This window comes from Mytilus trossulus, chromosome 13 (assembly GCF_036588685.1).
Source record: "Mytilus trossulus isolate FHL-02 chromosome 13, PNRI_Mtr1.1.1.hap1, whole genome shotgun sequence".
Classification (NCBI taxonomy): domain Eukaryota; kingdom Metazoa; phylum Mollusca; class Bivalvia; order Mytilida; family Mytilidae; genus Mytilus; species Mytilus trossulus.
This window is the reverse complement of record NC_086385.1, coordinates 48,654,076-48,666,731: the sequence shown is the minus strand read 5'-3', so window position 1 is coordinate 48,666,731 and position 12,656 is coordinate 48,654,076. Positions and strand designations below refer to the sequence as shown.

The 12,656-nt window shown below is 31.8% G+C and overlaps 1 protein-coding gene across 1 annotated transcript in view; it reads right to left on the bottom strand.

The window, feature by feature from the left end:
* Positions 1 to 1,192: 1,192 nt before the first annotated feature.
* LOC134694638 (uncharacterized) overlaps positions 1,193 to 12,656 on the bottom strand; it is a 37,888-nt gene continuing 26,424 nt past the window's right edge. The window contains exons 2-3 of the mRNA XM_063555677.1: positions 6,195 to 6,238; positions 1,193 to 4,258 (exon numbers count right to left, since the gene is read on the bottom strand). Of these exons, the coding sequence (XP_063411747.1) occupies positions 1,863 to 4,258; positions 6,195 to 6,238 (2,440 nt within the window). The 3' untranslated portion in view covers positions 1,193 to 1,862. The remainder of the gene's footprint in view (positions 4,259 to 6,194; positions 6,239 to 12,656) is intronic.

Genomic DNA, 12,656 nt, shown 5'->3' with positions numbered 1-12,656 from the left:
ATTTTTTTAATATTTTTGATAATAATATAGCAGAGACATAAAACAAAATGTGGTAGGTCGAAACATCACATAAACCATTAGTATGTACCTGAATTTTCACAATGTATGGACACAACTTTAGTTTAAAAATGTACGATGCAGACTATACGCTGTTGGTTATTATATTATGTTGACTTGGAGTCTCTTTGACGACACATTCAATTTTAATGTTGAAATTGCACATTTCATATTTCAGGATTTGGTGATCAGAAAAACAAAATAGTATCAAAGATAAAAAAAAAAAGACTTATTATGGTACAAGGTGTAAAATACTAAAAAAAATAGTTCTTAATTATTATAAAATACAAAACAAATACAATCAAAAGTAATATTATCTTATGACGACATTGTTTAATGTAATATACATTAGAGAAGACGATTTATATTATTTAAGCTTTCAAAATTTGTCAATGTTTATCATATTCTGCTCATGAAGTACTAAAAGTAAAAGTTACATTGAACATGTTGAAGCTGCACTAAAATTAGTTGAATCATTCGTAGCAAAACAAATTCACAATAAATAATAATAAACCCTTATTCATTACAGTAAAGATTGTAGCTTGTATATGTAACTTTTGTTTGCTCCTCTTTAAAAGATTGGCAACAGATACCAGAGGAACAGTCAAACTCATAAATCGAAAATGATCTAAACGCAATGATTAAAAAAAGAAAAATCAAACAGACAAAAAAGTTACACACAAGACACAACATAGAATCTTAAGACTCAGCCTAGACTAAAAATGATGAGTGAAACAGGTTCAAAATTATAACAGAAATTTCAATAATACAATACCCGTAACATAATTTATGTTAAAAAGGCAACTAAAAACTTTATTAAAATATATATTACGTTTGTCTACAGATCTAAAACCATCCAAACATTTTTATTAATTTTTCAAATGAAAACAAAATTCGTTCGACCATCTAAGGTTATACAAATTTATATATTCATAGCAAACCAGGAAATTAATCTTCCTGAGGATATGCTACTTACTTTATCACATGTTAAAATATTTTTGTGTTTGTTATTATGTTTGTTCGTTTTCCTACTCATCTGCAACCGTAAACGAAAGGACAAACTTATTATTTTTTATTAATTGCTCATTATACACTCAGGATGTTCTGTTCAATTTGGACCAAAGCGATACAGAAATACAGACACTTCACAAACAGAATTATACTGTACGGCCTTAAGCTTGTACATGGTAAATCCTATCGTTGAGTCTTGTTACAAATTATAAGTAAGCAAATGTATGTAAATCATCTCGAATACTGGTGCAATTTGTAGACAGGAAAAACTACCCAGAAGATTATAAGAGGTCATTCAAAAATCATAAGTAGAATGAAACCTTACAACTCAAAGGCAAACACTATATTAACAGCAATTGTGTATACTATGTACTTTATTCGACAAAAAACACAGATTTTACTGAAATCTCAAGATATATCTGTTGTATGCGTTATAATTCGAAACCAAACTTAAAATGTCATTTCAAAATCAAACTGACAACGTCTTGGAAAATTGAGAATATCAGAGCAAAAACGAACTGACAATGTCATGGCAAATTGAAAATGTCGGAGTAATAACAAACTGAGAATGTTTTGGCAAAAAAAACTGACAAAGTTATGACAAAAACGAAGTGATAGTGTCATTTGAAAACGATAAAAGACCCCCAAAAAAATATATACAAACAACAACTCAGCAAACTAAAGACTGAGCAACACAAATCCCAATAAAAACAGATTGTGATCTCAGTCGTATTTTTTGTACAAGGTAACATCATACAAAAAATGTAGTTTCATTATGTGTGGGGATTTACCCATTAGGAATTCATCAATAGCAATATAAAAAAGAGGTAATGTATCAAAACAATTAAACCTTGCAATAAGTGGGAAATTGAAGAAAAATTCAAATGGTCGCACAATTGTATAATAGTTGAATTAATGTTTGATGGATATTTTTCTACTTGTGAAAGAACTAATATTAAGACCACAGTCATAAATGTAACAATCATCATTAAATTTGGCATTGTAGGAAAGTTTTCCTTTTGTTTACTGATATTAGTTATATGAAACACTTCCTTGTGTTGACTTATTAATTCTTGTAGTTTAGTTTTAAAATATGGATTAGAATCTATTTCTATTTTGGGGGATTTACGTTTGAATAAAAACTTTGAATATAATTCAAACAAAATAAAAGTTACAAGATATTTTTGCACTCCTTCGAATTTATCCATCGAAAGGTTTGAAGTATTTATCACCAGAATTGTAATAATGATAGGAAGCATGCGAAAACATAATGACTCTATTTCTATTATAAGTATTCTTTTCATAGAAAATGATGATCCTAATATCTGATCTAGCAATTTTCTTAATTCATAATAGAATTTAGACGTTACGTGTGGGACTCCGTGATGATAAAATAAAAGCGCATTTGAGTTCATTGTCCCTTGTTCATTTCTCATAGTATATGCAGTATTAGATTCATTTTCGTTGACAGCTAAAATTGCTACCTTACCAGAATTAATGCAATCCATACTTTTGTTGACCGTGATAAGGCTAACTACGGATTGTAAACATTGCTTCAAAACTGTATGATATTCATTTGAAACATCTCTTAGGTATGACATGCATAGAAATATAATAGCGATCCATTCTTTATGTAAGAACATCCATTCAGCGTGTTGATGATATAAATTTGAAATAACCTGCATACAGGCGTATACGATATATTGAACAATACCACAATGAAAAATGAACACAATACATCGAAATATCCAATACATGATATTACAAAAATCAATCCTTAATAAAGCAATGAGAAATACTTCAAAAAGTAGAGCTAATAAATTTTTGTTGATGCTGGTAGCACATCCACATACAATAGCGATAAAAGGGATAAAGAATATGGTAGATGCAAATATAGAGAGTTTATTTCCCTTGTTTTTGGATAGGTATGAAAACAGTCGGACCATTTTGTCGTATGAAGATAACTGTTTATACAGCACTGACGAAATTTTGACGGAGAAGTGTATCAGACACAAGAGCATTGGTGATATTAAAATATATACCTCAAATGCTTCACAAGGTTCCGGCAAACATGTCATATGTTGGTTGTTATATTTGGCAAAGCATTCAGTCATGAATAGAATCAGAAGTAGTACATTAAAAAGTACAGAAATGAATACTACATGATTTGAATCAATCACACCTGTCATACAGGATACAATCTTTATCATAAGAAATGTTGTACCATAGCTGCTACAAATTAACAATATTTTTCTAAACCATGCTCTATCTCTAATATATGTTTTTAAAATATCAGTAAATGGTGTGTGTGTCGATATCACTGATGGGTCACAAACGTTTGTTGAAAATGTACTACACGTGAAGCGATAAAAAGATTTTCCCGCAAACATTTTACCAGTAAAATACCATATCCTTACAAGTAGGCTTATGAATAAAATGTTAATTCCCCATATCCAATACCAGATGAATGACTGACCATCATTGGTTACATATATTTTGTTTAGATTAAAGTATTGGATTATTGAAATATTTGGATGATACTTTTTGTTTGTAAGCTCATATGTATCTGGCTTAAAGTTGACTATAGTCATAAAAATAAGAGCTTCGTTCAACAGTATTGTGCAATCCGAATCCTGTCTAGCACGTATCGTTATGTGAATGAAATTCCTCTTTTTCTTTATAGAATAATCACTAAAAATATCATTTATCCTAAATATGGTTGATCTTCTGTCCAATACTATTACATTGTCTTCATTTTCACCTGTTGTATTGCATAAAATGTAGTTGTATTTGGATCTTGTACTGAAATCTAGGTCTGCTCGGTCTTGGGCAAGAAATGTAGAGTTAAAAGCGATATTACATGTTTTACTAATATCTTCATGTTGTCTATCTTCATGATCTTGCTGCATGTTCTCCTGATACTTATTTTGAAACGATGTAAGATTTCGTACTAATTCAATAGGGTCGATGTTCGAATCTATAACAGCATCATTATGGTCTGCTAATGTTATCCTCATTGAACTAGTACAAGATGGTCCTTTCACCAATTCGCATAGTTTTGTTTTCCAAAGAACAAAATCTAATGGCTCCATTCGATGATGGTTTATCCACTGTTCCATACAAGTTGCATTGCAATCTTGTAAAACACCCACCATATAAACCAACATAGTTACAGCTATCACAAATAACACTAAAAAAAAAAGAATATGGAATTACGACCGCAAACGTCATCTTAACAAATTATGTGATATATGTGTCTAAAAATCGTTTATTTGCAACCGTTTTACGGGGGTGGTGGGGATATTTAATGAGACTAGGAGTATTTAGCCAAAAGCAAAACCGTATATCGTACATCATATACATGCTGAATAACTTCTTAGGAAGAAAGATAAGAAGCTAGCGATATCCTTTAACACTACTTTCCGCTATATAGATGATGTTCTTTTACTAAATAATTCAAAATTTGGTGACTATGTGGAACGCATCTATCCCATCGAACTAGATATAAAGGATACTACAGATACAGTTAAGTCGGCGTCATATCTTGACTTACATCTATAAATTGATGAAAAATGAGGGTCGGTTGAAAATAAAACTTTACGACAAAAGAGACGATTTCAGCTTTTTAATTGTGAATTTTCCATTTGTAAGTAGCACCACATTCCAGCAGCACCTGCATACGGGGTATATGTATCTCCTTTGATACGCTATTCCCGTGCTTGCGTTTCCTTTCATGATTTTCTTGATAGAGGGTTGCTGCTCACAAGGAAGCTATTAAACCAAGAGTTACAAATGGTGAAGTTGAAATCATACCTTCGTAAATTTTACGGACACCATCACGAGTTGGTTGACCGTTATTGAATAACCGTTTCACAAATGATATCGGATATTTTCCTTACGTCGTAACTACGATCCCATACCCTTTCGTGAATGCAATAACTCTCAATAATTTTTAATGAAATGTAACTATTGAGAATGTGATTAATTAAATAACAAAAACAAATAAAATGCATAAGTTGCTCCCGTATAAAATAACATAACAAAAAGTTCCGAACTCTGAGGAAAATTCAAAGCGGAAAGACCCTAATCAGATTGCACGTTATCAAGTAATGCGACTAAGAACAGTTGTGATACTTATCTAATGCATTATTGTAAAAAAAAAGTAAGTATTAATATTCTATAGAAATAAGGAGATGTGGTAAGACTGCCAATGAGGCAACTATCTACCAAAGTTCAAATGAAGTGGATGTAAGAAATTATAGGCAACTATAGGGCACTTATTGCTGTTCATATTAGATTTATTTTAAAGTAAGTTCCTTTTCGTAAATTTCGGCAGAATAGTATAGTTAGAGAATTCTTTATTATTTAACGAAAACATATCATCAAGATAACGGTAAGGGTTGTATATGTCAATTAAATGGAATTTAGACGGTTCTTTACAAAGTTTGGCCATCAACAGTGATTCATAAAAGTAAACATAACAATATCCATGGCGTTGTCAGTTTATTTTCGACTTATGAGTTTGAAGTTCCAAATGGTATCTTACGCATCTCTCGTAAAGGAACAAGTCTTTTATTAAAGGAGAAATTGATGCACATACGAATACCTACAAGCTGTCGATAAACTTTATTGCCAAAACGTACATAAATGTTGTTAAGGAGTAATTTGGTGATTTTAATTATTTCTTTTCACCTCCAGTAAGAATATTTAGCATATTTACCATTTCTTATTAGAAAAAAATGCTTAATATGAGTAACACTAAATAAACTTGCAATTATATTTATCAAACGATCATCTATTTATATACGAAAACTTTAAGTTGATTCGATTGTGTGGAAGTGTAGTAAAGAGAGTGGAAAAGTCAAAACTGTCAACCGAATCAAAAGGACCATCAAATGCACGTAATTTATCTAAATCATTCAAAAGATGGTTTTAAACTAAAAAATGTTAAGGAACTAGTTAAAAGCACCGAAAGATTAGTAGTTGAACACTCACTAGAGGCCGAGATGGGTTTTTTGTGTAAATTAGGTAACCAATACATAGTAGGGACCTTCAAATGATCCAGAGAGGCCTTAAGCTGAGCTGTGGTAGTGACATGATTATGTACATAAGTTATCATGTTTTACCTTTTTTCCCTTGCCTGTCTTTCTCTCTATCATCCATAATGAAACTATAATGACAAGAATAATGAACATATTATTTTATCCATTTCATAGTTTATATTATAAAACTTGTGTATTTCAAAGGTTTAATAGAACAAAAATTTGAACTTTTTATTTGCTTATGATCTTACCATACTTTTTTTTTAAATCAGTACATGAATTTCTTGAAACCAATTATAATAAATCAGAATACAGCAAATGTAGTTTTACATGTGCTTTAAATAGTGGTCTTCTCGGTGTTTCCAGTGAAACGATATAAATGTACAAACCCAATATTTATAGGAATTCGCATCAATAATCGAAACTTCAGCTACGATTTAAATAAACAAAATTAAAATATGATTTTTCATGGTCTCAATCCTTTATAAAAGCGAATTATTGAAATGATTTTTCGTTAGAAATTTCAGTTTGGTTCAGTTTTGCAAAAACAAACTAGATAATGTCGTTGTCGTATTATTTGCCCTCAAGTAAATTTTTCAACCTCATTTTAATGCGAATTATATCATTTACCATTTACAATTGAGATTAAATTTATTTGTATATACATGTGCAGGATTTTTTTTGAGCGGCTTCCAGATGTTATCGACTGCGAGTGATTAAACGATATTTCTCAGTAAATTTTAAATGCGTAATATTGATGCGTTTATGTGACAAAAACAGAGGTCATAAAGATTCTGTGTCCCTCACAGGGATGGGGTAATCGTAATCTGTAATCGTAATCGATTGTAATTGATTACATTTTTTCAAGTAATCGACAGTAATCTGTTATCGAAGACATTTTCGATTACATGTAATCGTAATTTAATCGATTGCAGCAAAAAATTGGATGTAATCATCGATTACTTTTCGATTACATTTCGATTACTTTAGTAAAATAGTTTGATGAAAAACAACCTATTTCAAAGGAAAATATGTATGTTATCACTTTAAAGTACAGATAAAATATTAGGCATCAACAATACTTGAGAGTTAAGCAACTGCCTTATTTCTATCTTTTGTCTCAAGCTGTATTATGAGCAACCAGATCCCCTACCTAAATTTACTTTATATCTGGCTTTTTTAAACAAATGGATGTATGTGCTTGTCAATAATTCAAGAGCTTTAATATCAAAATAATAAAATAGATTTGAAATAATAAAATAGATCTTAAATAAGAAATGTGTCTGTCTTTCGTTAAGTTCTGTACTACATCTTTAATCGAAGTAACTTTATTTGTATTATATTTCCTGAAAACATCATTTTCAATCAGAGTTGAAATTAAAGCATAGAATAAATAATCAGTTGATTTCTTAAATGTTATGATATACATGTATATAAATTGAATTAAAAAAGAATAAAAAATCCTTTTAACATCAATGACCCAATGGCAATGCATTGCAATTCTTTTTAGAAATAGATACATGTATCCCTTTGAAACTATAAATATAGTTTGTATATAATTTGATTGGAGAAGTCAACAAATCTTAACAACATTCTTGCCTTTCCTAATAAGATGATCATTGTCTTCTAATCAATAACAAAGATAGCTTGTTTTTATTTCAATTATCCTATGTCTAATTAAGAAAATTTACCGTATTTAGCCCCAGGTTATAAATTGGACTCCGGTGGCAGTTAAATAATCTGTAATTGGGGTGGTTATCCAAACAAACTCCCTCATATAGGTTTATGTGGATCTTTCTTAATAAAACACAAAAGCAACCACACATCCCATATTGCAGGAAATGATCCGATGATATTTTGGTGTTTCGGCAGTTACAGCTTAAGATGGTAATTTTAAGATAATTTACTTTGATAAATTCAAATATAGGAATAATACATAAGTATATTTATATTTGGATTCTTCAGCAATAGATATTTTGGCTGATCTCTCACTAGCATTGGTCCAACTGTCAATTGTATGCTCCTTAAATTGATATTTGATGTTTGAAAAACTCAACTACTGAACAATTGTAAATAGTCTTCGTCAAACTGAAATAAATGTATATTCTAGTGTAAAATGACTTCAGGAATATTTTCTTTTCCTTACAAATTTTGTGTTGCAATAATTTCGTACGCTTAATTGATGAATCATCAGTAAAACTATGAACTATTTCGACGTTATCATGAACCCTATTTTATCTTTCGACTTGTAAAGTGTGTACTAATTATATTTTGGAAGTACATGAAACACGTCTTTTTATTGGCTAAAAGTATTTTGTCTATCAGCTCATAAAGATAATTTTGTCATGTGGCCGTGAAGTCATCAAAGTTTTACTCCTTAGAATGGAATTTAAAATTAAATTATAAGGAACGAGTGTAATATTTTTTCTCGAACATGTGATGCACACTTTTAAATAACACGCTATGCAAGTTGTTCCGTGTGCACCACATTTTTTATGTTATTTCTTCAGATATCATAATCACTTCTTAATTACTTGTTTTTTTAATTTTTCGTATTGTTTCACATTTAAAAAATCATCGGAATACAAGCTGTGAAAGAATCAAAGTGCTGGATAGCACCTCTGGAAAGTTTGCAACTGTAGCTGTGTATTAATCCAAAAAGGTTATAGACGTGTATTATTTCAAATATGAATTTCATCACAGCTTTGATGTTTTAAACTAAACCATTGTCTCGTCAGTAATTATCAAAAATCACTTTTTTATGTTTATCATAAAAAGTTTTGATATTTTCTCATGATTGCAACCTTAAACTGTAGATCTAAAATAATGAAATATACATGCAGAAAGCTCTGTTAATTTTTTCAAGTACCCATGCCATGTCAACTTCAAGGGCCTGTGAATTAGTATTTTTCTATTGGTTTAGGGCCTTCATATTTGTTTTTAGTAAATTAACACGTAAGTTTTTTTTGTTTGAATTGTTCCACATGTTTCATATCGGGGCCTTTTAAAGCTTTCTACATGTATATGGTACAAACATTTCTCATTATTGACAACCTTTATTGTGGACTATAGTTATGAATATATGTTCATTCTTTGAACTCTTTTGGATAGCATTGGTTCTTTGCAAACAATACTGCATCCTTACTTATAAATAAGACAGTTACAGTAACTTAAATCCATACAACTGTCATGACTGTAAAGAAAGTGAATTTATATTAAAGGCTTTTATATAAAAAAAAATAGGGAACATGTCCATGGGTCTCAAATAATGCCCTCGCTAGCATTAACGTTATAAACTCAAGAACTGTAAATGTGACACTACCAAATTTAATTTTACTTGATATGAATAATGGGTTAATAAACATTGTGTATTCATTCTAATTATACAGTATTGCGCAATAGAATTGTAAGATCTTGACATTTGTTTTGTGTCAGAAAACAATATGTCATGTCAACAATTTGATCGCAATCCAAAGTCAGAGCTGTATCAAGCTTGAATGTAGTGGCCATACTTGTCCCAACTGTTCAGGGTTCGAAATCTGCTGTCGTATAAAGCTTTGCCCTGCAGAGCATCCGGTTTCATTTGTAACACGGCACAACCCTAGAGCAGTAAAAATAAATCCACCAAAATTCAAACTTGATCAGTGTTTGTGGTAATGAGAATTGTGTATAAGTTTCATAACATTTGGTTAAGACAAACTATACTTAGAGAACAGAAACTTAAATTTACAGCAACTTTTCATTTTGTAAAGTAGCATTAAACGCTAAAATGGTAAAAGTTACGCAAACTAAAATTCAAACTTGACTTGTGAATTGTGGTTATAAGCATTGCGTATCAGTTTCACACAATTTGGTTCAGGCAAACTAAAGTAAGAGAACAGAAACGAATTTTGGGAAATATACGGAGGTACTTATAGGTAAGGGAAGAATGTACATACTTACAGAAGAACAAGGATAAACCTCAATACGGTGGGAGCATAACAACAGCAGTATGACCACAGGAATAAAAAGTTTATATTCGCTAGATTCATAATTTTTTTGTAGTAAGCCATTCGTTTGATATATTATGGTAATCATTGCCTCTGTGTTTGGATGACAAAGCAATAACATTTCTATATAAATAGGGCATACTATGCACGTGTTTGTCTGTAATCTATATAAATTTTGAGGTGAAAATGCAGCCATTTTAGCCAAAGGGTACACATCATCATAATTTCATGAAACTTAATCATTTCAACAGCACTTGTCTTCATATCCTGAGCTATGTTATTCCATGGAAGTAATATTTGAATTCAATATTACTTCCATGGTTATTCTAAGATTAAGTAGATGCTTACTCGGTTGTTTTTAATATGGATGCTATATGATACGAATTTGCGATAATACACCAGAGGTGGTATGGTGTAAATTATTGGAAGAAGAATAACTGAAGAAGAATTGACGTTGGGTCAATGTTTTTTCCGCTGTCAGTTTGATCAAACAAAAAATTCTCTGAAACCGATATTATCAAGATGCTTGATTTCTTGATCGACAACATATTTGTTACGTTCGGAGGACGTGTTTTTCAACAGACTGTCGGCATCCCAATGGGAACAAACTGTGCCCCTCTACTTGCTGACTTGTTTCTTTATTATTATGAGGCTGACTTCATGCAGGAACTTCTTAGGAAGAAAGATAAGAAGTTAGCAATATCCTTTAACTCTATAAAGGTGACGTTCTTTCACTAAACAATTCAAAATTTGGTGACTATGTGGATCGCATCTATCCCATCGAATTGGAGATAAAGGATACTACAAATACAGTTAAGTCGGCTTCATATCTTGACTTACATCTAGAAATTGACAATGAAGGTCGGTTGAAGACAAAACTTTACGACAAAAGAGATGATTTTATTGGAAATCAACACGCCTCCTAATGAACTTCATCAATTATTACCAGACACAAGTTGTATCCTTTTTCCTTTTTCAATATTCAAATTTAACAAACATTTTTGAGGAAATCAATTTTTTGAGGGGAAACAAATTTAAGGAAAAACAATTGTGAGGAATGCAATTTTGAGGGAAAAAAATTGCGAAAAATAATTTTGAGAAAAAAAAAAATGTTTGTGAAAAAATAAATTCAGTTTGGACTTATAACATTTTTCAATATTTGAATATCGAAAAAGGAAAAAGGAATCAACTTGTGTCTGGTTCAACAATTAACAATCCAGGACAATCTTATAAAAGCCTGTACAAATTATCGTTGACTCAAAGGCTTTATATAAAAGGACCAGAACGTTGGACAGTCAAATAGACATAGACGCATCTAACCTCACATTGGATCTTCGTCTGTCCAAAGTGAAACTGGCATTGGAATCCTTACATGAGTATTGCCATGCCCTCACTGAGTCTAAATCCACTAAAACAAGGACCTCAGGCTTAAAGGGTCAGAAAACCTAATACAGCGTTAGTTCTAACATGCCTAGCATTGCACGGAGGAAGAGTGCCAAAGCATAGTCCGCTAAATCAAAAACGACTTTGTCGAACAACATTCACTTATCCTACAACAGGAGGCAATGTTAGATGAACAAACCCTGGTCAGGCAAACTAAAATGAAATAAGAAGCAGCACGCAAAAAGTCTGAGATGGTACAGGAAGCCGCACGCAAAAAAAAACTATAATTGAATAGGAATAAGCCGAGAAAAAGCCGAGCTGAAGGCCATGTTTAACCTTCTAGAAGCACACAGAGAGGCTACAGCCGCAGAAACTGAGGCTCGCATCCTAGAATATGACGACAGTCAAGCGTTAGACGATTTTCCTGAAGGAACAGAAAACCCGCTCCAACGTGTGCAAGATTTCGTAAACAAACATCATGTACTAACTGCCGTACAAGATATAACAAGACACAAAATACAAAACAAATTCCTGATAAGATTGAGCTGAGTCATGAAGCAACAGCGTTCGTACCATCCGTGGCACTGGACTTGCCGTCACAGACATCTGCTGTCTCGCTTCCGATACTAAGTCACCAAAAGTTACCTTAATCCCAGATCTGGGAATAGTAACCGGCAAACAAAAACTAGGCCTTTCAGAAGAGATCCTTGCTGAACACAAAAAAACAAGGTGTTAAAGAAGAGATCCCTGTTGCACACCAACAACAAATCAATCCTACATTGGAGATTACTAGATTTATCTTGCGTAAGGACCTACTTTTCTCCCGATTAACAAGCTTTAACGATCGGGCAGAATCCTTCCATTCATGGAAAGCAAGCTTTAAAACGTTACAGACGAGTAACAAGTATCTGACTCGAAACAGATTGATTTATTGATCAAGTGGCTCTGTTCTGTTTCTGCTAAAAATGCCATTAGCATAAGAGTGTCGAACGCCAATAATCCTTTCAAAAGGTATACAAAGATTATGGAAGAGGCTTGGCGAGCGGTATGATGCTCCATAAATGTTGGAGGCCTCTCTCGCGAGTAAACTTGTCAAATTCCAAACCTTAACGAATAAGGTCACCGCACATATCTTTGAACTGTCTGACATCAGAAACAGAATATCACAAGGAAA